The 19,600-nt window shown below is 39.3% G+C and overlaps 1 protein-coding gene across 1 annotated transcript; it reads right to left on the bottom strand.

The window, feature by feature from the left end:
• Nucleotides 1-32: 32 nt before the first annotated feature.
• LOC146710200 (rho-related GTP-binding protein RhoA-D-like) lies at nt 33-16,445 on the bottom strand. The gene is made up of 5 exons (XM_085457531.1): nt 16,245-16,445; nt 7,121-7,278; nt 4,933-5,053; nt 4,448-4,578; nt 33-2,824 (listed from the first exon to the last, which is right to left on the bottom strand). The coding sequence occupies exons 2-5, from the start codon at nt 7,274-7,276 to the stop codon at nt 2,651-2,653; spliced, it is 582 nt and encodes a 193-aa protein (XP_085313657.1). The 5' UTR covers nt 7,277-7,278; nt 16,245-16,445; the 3' UTR covers nt 33-2,650.
• Nucleotides 16,446-19,600: the final 3,155 nt, after the last annotated feature.

Here is a 19,600-nt window from a genome sequence, read left to right as displayed (position 1 = left end):
CGTCCTGTTCAAGAATGGACTGAGGAGACCGGTCTGTCTATTCGCAAAAATAGTTTATTAACAATGTTCATGTTCACTTCAGCTCAAATGTTCACTACAACACTTTCTGTTTACAAAGCATTATTACAATGAGCTTTTATAGAAATCTGGATCCTTTTAATTGATTTCAAATACTTCCAGAGAGAGAAATAAAAGTTGCACAACACTGAGCTGAAGCTGTTCCCACAGAGGTGTGCGATGTTAGTGCTTCTGTATGTGCGCGCACTGTAAAGACCCATGGATTTCTCATGCATGCATCAATAGAGCAAGGACATTTTTTAGCGGGACATTATCGGCATACACATGGACAGCAGTATAGTACATGCTCTTAGTGATATGTTCAACAATAGCTCCTCCGCTGCTCTATGGGAACGTTTTCAATTGTTATGATTCTACGCCCAGCTTTAAGTTATTTAACTCTCTGCCGATCTCTAATTCCCAAGTATTCCTTGCGAGAGCTTGTTAAGACACGTCAACACCATACCACCACTATGAAATGTTTTCATCGATAAGAAGTTGTAGAGATATGAATGTTTACCCTTGCCCAAATGGTGTGCTTGTTGTCCATATTAGTGCACAGAGTCCCGAGTTAAAAGTAGCATCCGCCCTCTAAAGATTGGAGGGTGGATAGAACATTAGTAGGTTGTTTGTGTGCGTTTGTCGGCTAAAACAATCACAACACCTCGTCTGAGCTGTAGCCTCTTTGCTGGCCCGCTCGTTTAAAGCATTTGTGCTTCACCAGCAGAGGGGTTTAAATTTGCATTACACACAGTATTACAATAACTGGTAGGTTTGGCGCTTTTGATGGAATTGTAAGAAGGTTGCATGCAACACAGATAATATTGTTTTTGCCACGTATACCGTATTAAGAAATCCACCCTTCATGCAACCAGTGGACATGTAAAGTAGATGACTGAGCAACAGTGGTGTGAAAGAGTGTGCCCCAGGACAGTCGGTGAGGGCCTTTCAAGAATATCAAGCTATTATCATCAGGGGAAGTTCACTAGAGTATTCTGCGAGGATATGAGCAAATACAGATACTAGAGGACGATCTGGCATGTCCTAGTGAACTGAAATTTAATTACATCCTTAAATGCCGAGTATATTTCCAAAGAGTGAGCTTAAATTCCATCCTATAGGTTGTAACTGATTTTTTTTTTTAAGTAAAACATCAAAGGAAATGGTTGCATACAGATGTTTTCTCAATCAACCATATTGTAATTTTCACATGATGCAAGAACTTTAACTTCTTTTGCTCATCTGACAAGATAAAGATGTGTCCTACACAAAATGTGGTTTTTTTTTTTAAATGATGGCATACATCAAATAACACATTTTACCATGCATCAATCTATTTAAAGAACCAAGCCTTGGAAAACAAAACATCAGAACGGTGACTCTTGACCTTGTCAGTGAGTATCAGCTTGACATTCAGCAGCTAGTCCATCTGGTCTGGGAGAGAACAACTGAAAAAGGCACACCAGAACAGAGAAGGCACCAGGAAAAAAAACAAGACTCACTCACTCACACTGTGGCTCTTCTCAGACATGTAAAGAATGTCGTCCAACCGGAAACATCCAGCCTAACAGGATGCGATTTCCATGACTGGGCTAACCAGCATTACAAACAAGATTCCAATAACGGGTGTAACCAGTTAACTTAGCAAAAAGAGCTGAACTTAGTCACTCATAATAAACAAACAAGGGAGGGTTCACCAGGCTGTGGCCTACATGTGATTCCACTTGTGTCATCTCCCTGTTGGTCCTAACAGCTATTGTGCATAGTTGAGTCATATTGGCTTGCGTCTCAGTTGGCCACCTCTCCCTCCCCTCCCATCTAGCTTCTAGCAACAATTACGAGGGGCGAATGTGAATAATTTTATGCAGAATGGGAAGCACACTCCTTTGTTGACACATTACATTACAGAAGCAGCTGCCTTTCTTTATCCTCGATGTGAGTGGGCTCATAATTGAGAAGGTGAAACTGATGTTTCATACCAACAAAAAAATGACACAAGCAACCATTTATTGTGCTTGACTTGACGAGCACTGAAAGCCTTTACTTATGGCTTTGCTCAGGTTTCACAATGACAACACTGTAAAATGAGCTACAGTACAATGAAGGGGTCCTCAGCCGAAATGCAAGCTCGCCGACAAACAGACGGTGGTGTATAAACTTAAAAAAGGCACTAGCTCTTATGGTCAAAAGATATCATCTTTAATTCTCTATCGCTACTGCTACAGTGAAACAGAACTGCCTATTTATACAAGCTAAGAATGATGCCACTTGCCCAAGAAGCTTGTGAAGAACAATACCGCATACAAATGTGCACCTACCAAAGCCAAGTTTAAAAAAAAAAAAAAGTAAATTGTAAATTGTTAAGACAGATTTTGGGAGGGACAAAAGCAAATCAATACGGAAACATCAATTTCTAGCCACAGATGTCATATAGTTCATTTCCTGTATTAGGTTTGTTTATGTTCAATTCATCTGCCTGTCTTTGTCATGAAATGTGAGATACAGTACAAAGATCCATTTGGTAATAGGTCAGTCCTTTTTCATGTGTTATTTTTCTCCAATTGGTCAGCTGATTTGATGGCGTCTGGACTGCTCACAGCACCGTGCAGCCACTTCTCTTCTTGCGCTTGCGGACCTGCAGTGCTGCTCTTGTGGCCATCTCAAACACCTCCCGCACACCATCCTTCGTCTTGGCAGAACACTCCAAGTAGCCAAAAGCGCTGATCCTACCAGCCATGTCTCTGCCTTCTTCTGTCTTCACTGGCTCCTGCAGGGTTAGATCAGACACCATTAGGGACTCAATTAAAGTGCTGAGAAAAGAAGGAGAGCTCAGTTTACTTTCCAGGGAAAATCACGATACCACTGAGGAGATCCTTGATTTTTTCCCCCCTTTTAAAGTGAAATTAGAGCACTAACAATCAGTCAAGAATAAGTCATTCCATAAGCAGAATCAATACAAAATTATCAATGTAACTGTACTTAGAACATGAATTATTTTTCATGCAAAAAAAGGCTTTTTTTTTTTTACCGTTTACTGCTCTTTTTGTTATACATGTGACAGTAAACTGAGTATTTTTGCATTTGAACTGCTGATAAAACAGTCTAAAGAGTCTAAACACCCCCTCACTACCATAATACTTATTAACAAAAGAATAAGCACAGTTTGATGTGCCTCTCACCGCCTTTTTGGCATGACTCATTTAACAACCCAACGAAATCTTGGAATCAAGGGCTCAAGTTTATGGCTTTATGTCTAAGCCATTTATCACATATCTTACAAATATCAAACCAATGTCTGTTTTACTATGTAAGAGTCAAACTCTTGAACTGACTACTGATGTCTTGATTTCCACAGACAGGAAAAGCTCATCTACAGATTCCACTGTGAAAACATAAAACTGAGATGTTATTCAGGCTTTCACTTTGCTGTTCTCCTTTTAGTGACAGAAAACAAAACATTTTGCTTTTTTGACATATCATTTATAATGTCAGTATGTTTTGATTAGCAAATTGAAATCTTTTACATCTTATGAAATCCGTTTGACAGAGACACATGCTTTAACTTGTTACTGACATTGACATTTTTGACATTGTGATTTTCTATATTTCGATTCTTCTATTGCTTTCTTACTCTAAATGATTGCATGCCAATCCTAGAAGAGGGATTCTTCTTCCTCCTGCCATCTTCTCTCAATTTTATTTTGTAAAGCCATCTGATAGAAAGTGTCCAATTACATAATATCTTCTTTGCAGTACGAACGCTGTGTTTTGCAATAAGCGTTCATACTCGGTGACAAATTAAACCAGCTTCCCTGAATCATATTTCATGCTCTGACTGTACAGCCATCTGAGGCTTCTGCTTTTCACATGCTGTTCTGGATTAGAACATTTGTCCTGTCATAGTTCTGATGTGGTCGAAAAATATTAAGAAAAGTCCTGTCACTGTCAGTAAGCTGTGAGATTGATGCTGTAGTTAATACACTGGTGGTTTAATGTCGTAAACATGTGGTTGAAACCCTGTACAATAATGAATTTTCCATTTCTACACACAGGCCTTTAGTGTTTCTATAAGCTGACAGTTCTTAAACAGAGTACGCTGGTGAAGCAGGAAAAGCAAGATTAACGTCATCTGTCATGTAGCTTCTTTAGAAATAAATGTGAGACTGCAAACATTCACAGGATGGTAGTGCTACATGACCCTTTTTTATTTATTTATTTTTTTAAAAGGGTCAATAACACGTGCCTAAATATGTCAAACAAAATCCTAACAAATGAAATGTTTCAACCCAGCACATATCCAGTGCCTTTTAGTGCCTGAGATTTCAAGAGCTCTCTACCTGCATCAGATTAGCTCATTCCACTGTTCATTGACCGTCAGGGGCCTTTGTACCTGCTTCATCTTGGCTAGCTCTCTCCGTGTATGCTCATCGTTCCTCAGGTCCTTCTTGTTCCCCACCAGGATGATGGGAACATTGGGACAGAAGTGCTTCACCTCAGGCGTCCACTTTTCAGGGATATTTTCTGTCCCAGGAAAGACAAGAAGTGAGCTGAAATACTCAGTATAGGGAGGAGAACTATAAAAAGAGGACAAGCAGTGCAGAGTCACAGTGCAGAACACTTCTCATGATGGATTGCTCTGCAGCCTCCTTGAGGCAAAGATGTTTTTAGCTGCATTAATCCCATCAAGTATATTAGGGTATTTTACAAGGACCCTCTCTCGCTTATTTGACCTACGTTTGGTTATGTAAAATAGAGCAATATGTTCATGAACGATCATTTTAATGGAATATAAGTTATAAGTACTATAAGTTTCGTTATTCATCATTTGTAATATGACATTTTAAAACAGACTACTCTACATTATTCTTTCCTCACCTAAACTGTCTGGGCTGTCAATGGAGAAGCACATCAGGATGACATCTGTATCGGGGTAAGAGAGAGGCCTCAACCTGTCATAGTCTTCCTGGCCTGCGGTATCCCACAATGCCAACTCCACCTGGAAAAAACACAACATCAAAACATGGATTCATCTGGAACAGAGAACAAATGCAGTTTTGCTCCTTAATATTACTCATCTTTATAAACACAGACTTATCTTGTAAACAGTTAACATACCGTTGCCCACTAATGGAGACGAATGCAACAGATAACCAGTCATGACATCACTTCTGCTCAATGACGCAGAAATTCTGAGGCATGTGGAGGATCTGAGTAATCTTCCCAAAGGCTGGAGGTTTAAATATGGGGAACCAAACAATGCTGGAAGTATCTGACATAGTATCGCTTTCCCCTCTGGCTACAACTACTTTCTTCATCTTAAAGTGAATTCTTTTTTTTTCTTTTTTTTTTTTAAATCACCCCAGCAGCTCTGACCTAATCAGGGCTTCATACTGTAAGTCTGTTAGTTGTGTAAGGCTGTCAGTGTTGTGGAAATGAACTTGGTGACTGGGCTCATCCCATCACACCACTGATTAATTCAATTAGGGAAAGTGAGAGATTAGCAACCATCAAACCGGTTAGCGTGTCTCCCTCTAAGGGCATCAACAGCCCAGCTTCCCTTGAGTTTGCTCTTCAGCTGACTCATTGGATTCAATGGAAAAAGAAAAAAGAAACTTTTGCAAAGTTTAAATACCAGAACTTTGCTGAATGACAGATTTTTGTCTGCCCACAGAAAGCACAAAAATCAGTTAACAGTCCCAAAATAGAGGTTTGCAGAGGCAGAAGGTGGGAGGTGGCCGAACACTGTTGAGACTGCATGAGGAACCAGAGCTCTATGTTCCCACTGGACTAGTTGTAAGCTGCAGAGTTCAGGAAGGGAAAGACAGAGGAAAAAGACCCAAAACCCCCCAGCTATTTGTGGAATCGGCTCAGTCCGCTGACGATGAGAGCATCTTTGCCTCATGGGGTGGGGGTTGAGGAGCTAAAAACTTGGGGCTGAACACAAATCTAATCCATCCTGTTGTGTAAGAAGCTAAATCTGACGGGATGGTTATCCTCCATAGAGACACTCAAAGACTTGACACTCACATCTTTTCCAAAATGATCCCTTTCTAATCTGTGCATCATGGCTCCCTAACTTTAAATTTCCTGTCCAGAACAAGAGCTTTAACCTCCTGCCTACCTTCACCTAAGAAGTGCAGCCAGGACAAGGACAGGAAGTGAGGCACGTTTATCAGGCAGTAGCATGAGGATGGTGATCCTGAGGGAAGGAATGGGATTGCTAAGATACATCCCTGTTCCCCGTCTGAACAGGAAGCTGGGAAGTAGAGTCATTTCCTGTTTTGCCAAGTTGTGTAGTGATGGTCGGCTAAAGAAAAAAAATAAAACGATTGGACATAACGAGGCATCTGCAGTTTAAACGCCACCCTCACCACCTTCCCATGACTCAGATTCAAGACGTCACACGCACAAAAAACTGTACAGAGGTTTGTTTTCTCTTGTTTAAGGCTGTGCATGCAGCTCTTGTCCAGGAGCAAAAACACACACACACACACGTAAACAATGGTGTCGATAGCACATTATCTCTTGTCTGGCTAATAAGGTCACTACTCTTTCAGAGTACCCCAATAAAAAAAATTAAGTGTTGATATTTTTTTTTTGTAATTTGTGGAAACCAAGATTATATTTACGCCGCAATTAAGAAAAATGTATCTTCTTAATTTTCAACTGGTGCCTGTGGCCTGTTTTAATTTCGTTTAATGTAGTCCTTCAGAAAGCTAGCTCCTGAAATATTATAAAATCCACTTCACACTTGCATTCTCAGCCAGCAGTTGCATCATCATAATTAGAAGCCTACTTTGGTCAACTACTTAAAAAACAAACAAACAAACAAACAAAAACCTCAAGTGTTTATAGTACATCTGGCAACATTAGTGCAAACTGTCTGGTGTGAGAGATGGGAGAGGTTGACAGTAGCAGCAGTAATTGAGGCGGATTGGACTTTACTTACACTCTCATGTTCTTAAATCTATAATTAGCCTAAATAATTGAAAAGCATTTCTGTGTTCATGACGAGAGACACCATCACTTTAATCGAGTCAGTTTTTGTGTAAATAGCACAAACCTGTTTTCCGTCAACCTCGATGTCAGCGATGTAGTTCTCGAACACAGTAGGGACATAGACTTCGGGAAACTGATCTTTACTGAAAACAATGAGAAGACATGTTTTCCCACAAGCTCCGTCTCCAACAATCACCAGCTTCTTCCGAATGGCTGCCATTTCTGTTGGGAGAACAACAAGAAGTTCTTCAAAACATGTCTGCCTGAAGTCAAACAACACATTAACCGTCTCATCTATTTGTGGATTTTACATAGTAGTTATTTAAATTATTTGTAGGGATCATAAGATAAATCAAGAACACAGTGCTTTTTTTCCTTGCTCAAGCAGTGTAGCTCCAAAGCAACCACTCTGACATTTCTGACAGACCGTACGGCATTACACCTTCGGGAAAGCTCTGATCTACATACTGTCACGGCAAAATGCAGTCACAGACCTTGAATCCCCAATGCCAAATCTAGTCTACAAAGCCACACAAACAGAAGAGATGGAGGATGAGACTGGAGTGAAGGAGAGGAATAAAAGACATGTTGAGACAAGCTAGGAAATGAAGGGATTTGTTATCATCCTCTGCTGGCTTGCAAGGAGGAGAAAAGTGTAAGGAAATTAGAGTAGTTGGTGGCATCCTAAAAAAGCCAAAACACTAAACTTGTTTTGTTTCCATGTGTGTACTGTGCAGGCATCCTAGCCCTAAATCAAAATCAATTAAATGTTATACCTATGCTTTAAGAAGCTTTGCAAGTTTTTGTGCACAAACCATCAAGAAACATTATGGAGTATCCCCAGGTCAGAAGACTAGTTCAGCTGGTGTGTTTGGGGATGCATGGGGATGAGTTAGCAGTGCAGCTGATGGATGAGCTGGAGCCCTGCTGCCTGGGAGCAGCTGTGCATATAGTCATTTGGCTCCTCACCTCATCCACCTTCTGCCAGACAGTCTTGACACTAATACTCTTCACGAGGGGCACCGACTTATCAAGGGAAATTCATCTTTCTGTGCTACAGGCAAAACTTTAAGTCGAGTCTGCCCCAACGCCCACTTTTAATTGCTGCTCAGATCCATGGCAACACCAGTGCTTTCAATAAGCAGCATCAAGCCATTCTTCAGACGTCACAATGAAACACAGACTGAGGTCATTATTTAAACTGTTGCTGGTTTCATATCGTATCATCAGGACGGCTTGTTAGACATGATTTATTTCATGCAGAGCTGGGGGGGGGGATGTGCAAAATTAATCTTCTGAATACCTTTTAACAAGTCATAAAATAACCATAAAAATAATAAGCTTGTTTAGCATCTCATCCGTTTACAAACACAAGAAAAATGAAAACGGGACACCACAGATTGTACAGATTTTACTACAGGAATAATTTGCAGACTGTTTGATAATACCCATCCCTAAAGTTAATGCTGTGGCAGGTTATCACTAGCAATTAGTTTGCTGTGTTTGGAAATGTGGAGAAATAATTACAGTTTACAGTCAGAAGACGAAGAAACTGACAGAATTTCAGATCTGAGTATCTGAAACCAGGGATTTTAACCAAAAAAAACCCCAAGCACAACTAATTATCTGAATGGGTTGTGGCTGCAGAAATATTTAGAAGTTGGAGAGTAAGGGTGACATGGGACTTCCAGAAAAAGCAAAGAAATTAGAGGTCAAACAACAGCCAGTAAAATTGAGGCAATTTCAGTGAAGGAAAAAGAGCTGACAGCTGGTTAACTGCCCATTCTATGTTGTGGTAAACACCTGGGTTAAGAAATAGCATTACAATGTGGAAATTTAATTGCATTTCACCATGTGTTGCTGACGGTAATCAGCCATGTGGAGCTACTGTCTATAATTGGTTTCAGCTTTTTTCCAAGTGGACACGAGTTGAAGCATAAGGTACCCAGAAAACCTCATATTGCCTTGACTTTTTCAGTAAATCCTCCATTGACCACTTTTGCCAGTAAACATCTCTATCAGCACCTAACCAGCTGACCTCGAATCAGACAACAGCTCATTTAAATACAGTCTGTGGAAGTACGTACAATTATTAAAATAAAATTACATGGACATGGTTAAGAAATAAATAGGCCGAATCAGTAGTTTTGCTCTGGAAAGAGCAAAATGAAAAGGGTAAGTGAATGAATTACTTGTCAGCTCCATTACCATGCATATGAAAACTTGGCATAACCAGGAGGAAACTTTGGGTGTTTGGCGGTTGACAGTTTTAATAACAACTTGGTTACTTGTTTCTTGCTATGGAAATTGTGGTCATGGGTATGATCATATTTTCTGTCTTTTGCCCAAGGACCCACTCCTACACTTCCCACAAACCGTGCTGCAGCTGCAAAGCTTTTGTTAAGCTGCACCAAATACTTAAGTTTGAATTTAGGCTGCTCACTCCATTTACTCACTCCAGTTATTCTGCATGTTTAATATGCTCATGAAGAACAAAAAAAGGCTTTGACAGCTATAAAAGAACAACAAAAAATAATGAGCTGCATTGAAGAGTGCCTGATACTTCTCAACAGACACCACACAGCATCTTTTGCTTTTCAGAGACTGCCAAATGGACCAGAGATACTCTCAACTAGATGATGGCTTCAGAGCCAAACAAGTGGGAGACAGCAGCACCGAGGCCTCTGTGAAACAAAACAACCCACTTCCTGTTCTGTGGAGCCTGGGAGGAGCTTTTTTGGCTGTAGTTCTGTTTGGACAGGCCTCGGCTGAGCCGGAGCATGGAGGGAGCAGCCAGAGGCAACGCGTGCAAGCAAGCACAGACGTTTGCCTACATTCACATACATCCACATGTACACAGTTGCTCTTTGGAGCTGCACATTGAGTTCTTCCTATTGATATTAGCAGCCTGTGAGAGAACATCTTGACACGTTGACAAAAGGAAATTATGCGTGAAAATGTCCCATATAGTCACAAATGGTGCCAAATCCTCAGGCTGTCTATGACTGATGCTCTCAATTTAGGGACTAATGGATACTAATGACAGCAACTACTAAAGAGGCAGGTGGTTGCTAGTAGAAATCGATTTTGCTCTATCCTCCAGATGACACCTGTTCAACATGATTCAGCATGGAAAAAAACTTTAGCTCATCCTCTCCACGTTCATACTGAAGTCTCTTCTTACCCTGATTCAATTAAAACATGTTTGAGCATCGCTTACCACAACTAGTGTCTGACTAGAAACCCCACTGGATGCAGGTGCAGTTGTTACTAAAAAAAATTAACACTCTTACTGAAAGCTTTGGAAAAGCCCAAATAAACTGGCATATATATATCTTTGACTGTACACAATGTAACTCGAGGCATCTGAACGTGCACAGAGATATTACTGGAATACGTTCATAAAAACTCAACTATCATGGTGGAGCTGGCTGAGGACCATCAGTTTTATTTACATCAAAGAAGCACACTGCCTGAAAAAACCAACAAAACAACACAGGATGACACCAAAGCAACTTTAATTAACTGACCTTAGAGTCAAGATTGAGTTACTTGGAAGAAAAGCCAACATTCATCTTTTATCTAGTGAGATGATCCTGAAATTTTTATTTTTCCCATCAAAATCTCAAAGCAAGGTCGTGACCCTTTGAAGAAAAAAAAAAGGCAAGGTTGCATTCTGGGTAACCTCAAAAGCAGCCTGTTTGTTTATTTGAAAAATATCCTTCTAGTTATGAAGCTAGGGTGCCTGCAAAAATTCATTGTGACTGCACTTCACATTGCAACATAATGTCTCCTACTGAGGCGCTCTGGTAGCCAATCCCTTAATTCTAAGGGATCATTTCAAGTGGAATAAGTTAAAAAATAATTACCACCACAGTAACTTTCCACAGTTGCATGGTATTTTCTCATAGTGCTGCTGCTATTGTTTTGGGCTCTGAAATACCTTCATGTTCACAGATCTGTTACCAAATCTAGACTTCCTGGATTGTATTTTATGCCTCTGGGGCAACAAGCTGCCATTGAACCTTGTGTTGTTTTCATAAAGGGCCGAGTTCTGTTGAAACAATACAACTCCTGGTCGCAGACTGCGTTAATAGCAGTTCAAACCGAGGAGTCCCTTTCCATATTATTTCACTGAAATGCAGGCCTGAAGAAAAAGATTGATTTCTTTAAACTACAAGAAAAATCTGAAAAGAATGAACAATATCCTGTCTATCAGGACTTTATAAGATTTCTGCATTACACTGTGAGCCACACTGTAAAGACAATGTTCTTGCTAACGCGTTATGTGGTCCCTGAAGGAAAACAGGAAAAAAAAAAATGCACTACTATAGGCTGCATTTAATTTTTCACAGTTCATCTCATGCTAAGACAAATGAGCCCAAAAGCAACCGAGGAACAATTTCCACTCTACTGTTTGCACTTGGTGTCAAGAAATGCAGTGACCACTTTCCTGGTTAATAACAAAGAACAGCACAAAAATGACAATTATCTACATACAAACAATTTACCAAGAAAACAAACACATGACAAAAGGTTTTCCTGTGAAGCCTGGAAATTGGCACAAAAAGATTAAAACCCACTGCTCTGAAGCAATAGCTTGCATTTTTATGGTCTCTTATGTATTTGTTGTCAAGTTGTAGGTATTTCAAAAGGCAAGTCTAGTAGCAGGCATTGAAAATTAGATTAGGCTACAAATGCTATGCATTTAACAGTAATACTGTTAAGGGTAATAAGAGTGAACTGCTAACATTATACTTGTCTGTTAAAATATGAAGGGATAGTACAGACAGAATTACCTCAAGGCTGGAATTAAGGGAAAAACAGCTTATGCCACTCTGTCCAAAGGTAACGAAATCCACTTACTCTCCAAATCCCCCAACATGTAAGAATATCTTGTTTGTTCATCCACAAAAAAAGAGAGAAGTATCAAAGTTTAAATAATTATGATGAATATTTCAGTTGGTAAGCTGTTCACATATAATCAAGAGGTATAAATGACCTAGATTTAATTATCCAGTCAATGAACGGAAAATGATTCTAATAACTTATTATGTATTTTTTTATTTATCTTATTATTTCATCATGAAACAGGTGTTAAATACAAACCAAAATTCAACAAACACGAATAAATATTTTTAGCATAGCGTCCTTATGAAGGGGATAAAGTGTAAAACAAGACTTAAGTCTTAAGTCTAAGACTTAGGTCATAAGACTTGGTCCAAAGACAACCATTAAAAGGGAAAGCAAAGCACCATTACTCTGTACAACTATTTGAGCAATGCCCCGGGTTAATGAACACGCCACCTCAATCCTTCTCTAAGGAGGTTTCCTGAGGCTTAAGGGCCAACAGGAGTTATGCAACAAGCTGAACAGAGTTACTGCAGAGTAGAGCGTGACCCTGACCGCTGAGGTAGAGCTGCCTCTCTCTGCTCATGTGAGTTTGATATCAACAACAATGCTGAACATACACGAACATCCAGCTATTAACAAACATGTTGTTCCTGAGACTACAGCGATGATGACTTTTTGTTCTCATGTCCTGCAAACATATAACAGGAAATGAATCCCATCAGGATTGTTTTGCACATATAACAAGGTCACAGGACTGATAGTGTGCACTACAGTAAAAGAAAAAAAAAAATCTGACACAGACAGGAGTTGTCAAGGAGCTCTGTCCAACTCTGGTTGTAGAAACAGGTTTTATAACTAACAGAATAATAAAAGCCAGACTGGATTTTGACTCAGTTTGACAGAGAAACATTCATTCCCATCTAGCCTGAATGTCTTCAGAGTAGCTCCAAACTACAGAAGAAAAAGGCCTTTTAATGTACTTCAGGGGCTTGCGTTTTACAAAAATGTCCTCAAGCAACTTCTGCACCTGAACCGCAACTCACAATAACAGACAACTTGTGCCTTCTATCCTCAAGAGGTGCAGTCCTGAAACAGTCCAGAAACCTTTAGATCTAAGGGCACCCAGGAATTAGCTGCACCTCTGCACGAGGCAACCTAAGAAATGGGACAAAGTTCATAAACTGGCAAAGGCTGTGTATGACATAGAGCAGACAGCCCGCAGGACCAGCTGTCAGCACCACCTACACACATCTCATCTACCAAGATTAAAGATTACACGGAGGAATTTGAAAGAGACCTTCAAGCCATTTCATATCTAGTACTTATTGATCAAATATAGCCCTCTTACTATAAGCTGTTGACTACAGCGCAAAAAAACGAAATGTTTCAATGCCGATCTGCATTACACAAGAGCAGGAACACACAGAGGAGATCAAGTCAGCCTCTCACATTCTTTGGGCACAAAAACCCTAGCTCCTGAGTCTCACCGAGTCATGACCATATGCTACACCCAAGGAAATGGTCAAATGTGCCAAAATCAGCTATGCCCAAGACATTAAAAAACAAACAAACCAAAAAACAAATATGATAGCTTTCGTTAGGCCTCTTAACAGCAATGGACAATTAATCCATATGAAGACGACCAGGTGATTGTAAACTAAACAGAAATTTTTATGCATTAAAGGACCGTTGACATTTTGGGAAATAAGTTGTTTTTTTCTTGCTGCAGTTCTGTAGGTTTGTACCAAGTTGTACCAACTTTCAGGTCGCTTTGTGATAAAGAGATCAGGAAAATCATGGCTTTAAGCCAAAGTTATGGCCTGGCAGAGTCTGGAAGGTCGATTTTAATAAACTAAACTAACTGCCTATCACTTCATAACAACAGTATAAGCATGTGATCAGAAAAGCAAATAAGGTTCCTTCAGGTGTTTGCAGTTTCAACACAATTACATAGGTGGAGTCTCATGCAGCAAAAACTTGTTTGATCACCATAATCAGCTGATTAATGACCTAGATAGATTGCTTCTGTCAAGCAGTCACGACTTTAAAAGTACAAAGGAAGACACTCTTGCTCTTGAAGCCTGCTGAGAGGAAGTAGGGGAAGACAACAGAGTTCAGTCAGCTGGCAAACTCTAAGGCAAGAAGCAGCGGATACACTGAGAGAGAACAGCTACCATAGGACTCACTTCTCTTCAGTAACTCAGGTCATGAGCAGCCAAACAGGGACGACTTGTTGGCCAAGAGGACTGAGTTTCCCTGAGTTTGTTTTTTGTCTGTTCCTTTAGAAGCCAACTGTTCTCATCTTTAAAGTCATAATAATGATAATAACTACTCAATACTTGTCCAATATTTTCTCAAATAAATGAGTAATTGATTGGCTTGCAATAGTAGAAATCTGTCAGTTATTCAGAGCACAGCCTAAGCTTTCAGGCTGTTTTCTTTCTCACTGGCACTTCACAATCTCTATGAGCATTTCTAGAATCTGTAGGTAAGAAGGACAGAGTTTTTTGGTAGTGAAAATTTTCTGTTTATATTCCAAGTGCTAGTTTACAAAACATATTTGAACAGGCTTCGTTTGCATACAGGTAAACAGTCAAAAGAGGGATGCCATTTGCAAAATTGCAATGGAGAACAATTGTCTGTTATCTGAAGGCACTGATGCTTTTTATTAACTTTTATAAAATGTATTTGCATTTCTAAACATTGACTGGTGGACAGAAATGAAAGTGTCATTGCCCAAAGAGGCTAAGCCACAAGGCTAGCTAATGAGTTCCTACACGGGAGAGTCCAAACCTAAAAGATATTTATTTTAAAATCATTTGATCAAAAATAAACTATTAATGTTAAAAAACAAACAAAACAATAACTTGATTCTTAAAATTTGTGGAATTCCAACTTCACATATCTTGTTCTCTACAAAATTCAAAGATATTTCAATAATTGTGAAACTTTAAAAAAGTGTTTACATTTTGTTTTTCGCTTGATGACAGAGCAACTGGTCTGTCTGTCAACAGACCAGTCAAATAATCCATTCATGTGCAACAGCACTTGGATTGTTTTCAAAATCAAATTTAAAAAAATTAGAACAACAACTTCATATGTAGCTGGAATAGGCCCTGCTGTGACCCTGAATTGGATAAGTGGAAGAGGATGGATGGATGGATGAACTTCATGTGTACCATGGGTTAGCACAAATGAGACTTAGCTGCTTAAACAATTTTCACACTTTTTGAAAAGAATAAAATAAAAATAAAAAAACAAAACCCTGCAGGTAGTTCACACGAACTGTAATCTGCCATTTAGACGGCCAGAGTTTTTTTAAAAAAAAATCCATATTCTAAACTGAACGTAAAGAGATTTTAATGTCTTGAAGAGCTGCCTTGAGATTTTGAGATAAAAGCCAAGTTGCTTTCTTCCTGAGATTCAGCAGATGAATCTGAAACTACAGCCAGACAGCCTAGTTTAGTGATAGAGAAGAAGTCTCTAATGACTTCCAGGCCACCTGGTGATAAATCACTGCACCCATCCAAGGGACTAATCATTTAGTACACATGTGGCATCTACATTTCAAAGACATTCCAATATTAGAGGTATAAATCTGCCAGAAATGCCTTTCACTTCACACTGGCAAACAACGAAATTGAGGATAGAAAGAACAATCAGAATAGAGAAAAGTGCTAAAAGCTGCTATTGGCTTTCAGACTGCAGACCAGTCAGCTGACTCAGGTGCATCAAGAATTTTGGTTAGCTTTCTAATTAATTTCAACAAACTAAGGAAAACATGTATGAGGTTATCCAATATATGTTTCTCTATTGTAGATTAAATCCCCAGTAACAGGGCTGGATTTTCACTTATTTACACATTATTAGTCCAAAGTTCATCCTCCACATTTCTTTCAGTATATTTGAAAAGCACTGTTTGTAGTTTAAACAGGAAACCTGAATCATAACAATGAGAAAATTAAGTGTTCCCAGGAATGGTACACTTGGAAATTTGCCATAAGGAACTGCTTAGCCTTATTGAGGTCGCAGCACTTGGAACAGTGAGAACATACCGACGGGATCTGATCTGGTGCCGTCACTTTTAAACTACCAGCAATGAAGCTATCAACAGTTGTACAGAAACACACCCCGCCAACTACAACCTCGCTGCTTAGACCTTACTGTAAATTACAGCGATGTCAGGAATTAAAGTGTCATCCACCCGAGAAAAGGCGAATGTTAGTAGGAGAAAAAGCCACCACCTTGTCCCTTTCACCCAAGTAAGTGAGCTATAATTAGACAGTCGGATTGTTTTTTTTTGAGTCAAACCACAGGCTCCGGTTCGTATTTACCTGTCACCAGCCGGACGAGAGGTTTTAATTAATCTTAATCCCTGCTTGCTCCTTCCTCTTGATCGTGACACACACAGACACACTTCTTGCTGCAGTGTTCGCTAAATTTACAGAGTGGGTGTTGAGAAACGGGGCAGGCAGGCAGAGATCCTCCCACTGACAAAAGCTACGAGCTAGGCTAACCTTCAACCACCTCCGGTCAAGCCTTTCAAAATAAATGGGTCAGCTTGCGGCTTCTTGACTTTTCCCTTTTTTGTGCTTTGGAAATAAATAAATGATAGAATGTAAACTTTTGTGAATCCAAGAAAAAATAGTTTTTTCCCTTGTCATCGAAGTTTACCTTGTTTTTCCGTTTTGCACATTCCATTTAATTTCACAAATTTTCAAGTCTGATGGGGCAGTTGCGCCATTATGTAACTGGTAGTCAAGCCCAGCTAACAGGGGTTATCTGTGTTGAAAAGTTTAGAAATACAAAATGCTTAATGGTCACATAACTGAAAAAACAAACAAAATATGCAAACAAAGCAAAACAAACAAAACAAACAATTACACAAACAAAAACTTCTGGCTTTTTAAAAAAAATTATTCTTGCATTTAAATCTTGTTGCACTGCCTACCATTAGCCGTTATGTCATCAAGAATTCGTGTCAAATTAAATCGAACACTCAAACACTTGCTTGATTTTGAAGACAGATGGTCGTGTTTCCTGTTTCTCTCTAGTTACCTCACACTAGCTTGATGCAGATTCTGCAGGCACTGGAGGCACCGGGGTCCCTCCTCCCCTTCCCAGTCAAAGATGACATCATCCGTAGTACAAGAAGACTCGTGCAACAGGAGGGATGGGTGTGGATCTCGCCAGTGTAGCCCTCTGTTATAACCTCCACTAACAAACAGCGCACACATGTTTCTGTTTATTAGTGTACTTTTAATAATTCTGACATTAAGTCACGCTGTGTTTTTGAAAATTACAAATGGGATCTTACTGTTTCCTCTGAGGAGTTTCAGTTGTTGACAAGTACATCAACAAACAACTAAATGTTTATTGCTTATAATTACATAATTCATAAAGGTGCCAGTCGCTACTACTCTTCCTATATATCCAAGTGAGTAAGCTTTTACTTGCAGTCCATAATTATTTCTTTACAAAAGACCTACAATTCCTTATGGTCCCAGGGACTTTAGCTCAAATTGATTTTCCATTCTGCTTGAGTTTTCTTTTGTAACTGAAGTAATTCCTAATGTAATTCCAAACTTTTGAAGTGTTTCAGAAGTAGTGTAAAATGGCATATTGCATTGGTTTTAGGTTTGTAAGATTGTTAGACCTCTTGTGGATAAAATTGACAGTATACACAAGTGTTCTGTGGGATAACATGCTTTTGATTTCTTTTACTTTCTGGTAGACAAATATAAGTAAAATACAAGCAATAACTTATTAGAATTCCTATCGTTCCTATTTTTTTTAACTCTTATTCTACTACACATGGGGTGGCTGTAGCTCAGGTGGCAGAGCAGGTCAGCCACTAATCAGAAGGTTGGTGGTTCGATCCCAGGCTGCCTCCTGGCTGCATGCCAAATATCCTTGGGCAAGATACTAACCCCATGTTTGCCTACTGGTGGTGGTCAGAGGGCCCGGTGGCGCCAGTGTCCGGCAGCCTTGCTTCTGTCAGTGCGCCCCAGGGCAGCTGTGGCTACAATGTAGCTTGCCATTGCCAGTGTGTGTGTGTGTGAATGACTGAATGTAGTGTAAAGCGCTTTGGGGTCTTTAGGGACTAAGTAAAGCGCTATACAAATGCAGGCCATTTACCACTCAAATGCTTAGTACTCATGTCAATAACGAACCAAGGACCCTGTTTCCACAAAAGTTGAACACTGTGTAAAACGGGAATGAAAACAAAATACATTGATTTGTAAATCCCAGAAACCCATATTTTATTAACAATGGATCATGGAAAATATATCAAATGTTTAAAATGTTTTGAATGTTACTGAATGTGATGGCAGTAACATGACTGAAAAAGTTGGCATGGGGTTAATAAAAGGCTCTAAAAGTATACTAAAAAGAAACAGCTCTACTTATTAGGTTAACTGGCAACATGTTAGTAACACGACCGAGTCACAAAAACAGCATTCTAGCAGGGCAGAGTTTCAAAATGCAAAAAAGGGCAAAATGCAAATATAAATTGTGGAACATTTTCAAGAAAAAAAAGTTCCTTAACATAAAATTGTGACACCTTTGAATCATCAAGTAAATGACATCAAAAGACTCAGAGGATCTGGAGAAATCTCTGTGTGTAAGGAATACGGTCAGAAATCACTTCTGGACGTTGCTCTTTTGTTTACGGCAAAATTCATTTAAAATGGACGGAGGCAGAGTGGTCAGACGAACTGAAATCTCAACTTCTTTTTGGGAAACATGGACACTGTGTACTCCACACTAACGAGGAAGGACTTATTCTCATGTATATATCTCATGTATAGCTCATGCACATATCTTTCTACGTAGCACTTTTAATTCTTATCCCTACTTTTATTTTTTCATGTCTATTTAAGTGCTATTTATGACACTATGTTTGCACTGAAGCACCGCAGCAATTTCCTAATGTTGTAAACCTGCTCAACATTTGGCAATAAACCCCTTTCTGATTCTGATTCTGATTCCAGATTGTTATTAACACATATTTCAGTAATACAGTGCTGAACTATATATTGGAGCTATTTCAACGTCTTTTGACCAACTGAAGACATTTGGAAAAGCAAGAAATCTAACAAAGCTGCCCAACAGGACTGCTGAGCAGCAAGAGTTGTGTCAGACAAGAATAGGGCAATTTCCCTCTCCCAGAACTCCAGCAGCTGGTCTCTCCAGTTCCCAGATGTTTACAGGCGATTGCTAAAAAAAAGAGGAAATGCTTCATGGTGGTAAACAACCCCATCCCAACCTTTTATAGACATGTTGGTACCTCTACATTCAAAGTGAACTTTTTTTTGTTTTCCTAAACTAGTACATTTTCTCACTTGAAACATTTTATATGTTCCCTGTGTTCTACTGTGAATCAGATATGGGTTTAAGAGATTTACACGGCACCCCCAATTTTTTTTGACATTGAGGTTGTACATTAATATATAAATTCTTTGCTTCTTTTGAAACAGTTCAAGCATATTTTTTAAAAGTTTGTTGTATTCAAAAGTTCAGCTTGTATTAAAAGGAGTAACAGATTTATTGAGGAACCTAAGTCTCATCTAACTAGAACATTAACTGCTCCCTGAACTATTGTGACTCATCAGTTTGCTGCGACAAAGGTTCATTTCCTTTTGATAAATAAGGAGACTGGGAGTTAGTGACACAAGCACACTCAAAA

Source organism: Copadichromis virginalis, linkage group LG5, assembly GCF_057382275.1.
Source record: "Copadichromis virginalis isolate Kocher_CV1m ecotype Utaka linkage group LG5, C_Virginalis_male_GT1.1, whole genome shotgun sequence".
Lineage (NCBI taxonomy): Eukaryota > Metazoa > Chordata > Actinopteri > Cichliformes > Cichlidae > Copadichromis > Copadichromis virginalis.
The sequence above is the reverse complement of the archived record's forward strand: the minus strand, read 5'-3'. Positions and strand labels throughout refer to the sequence as shown.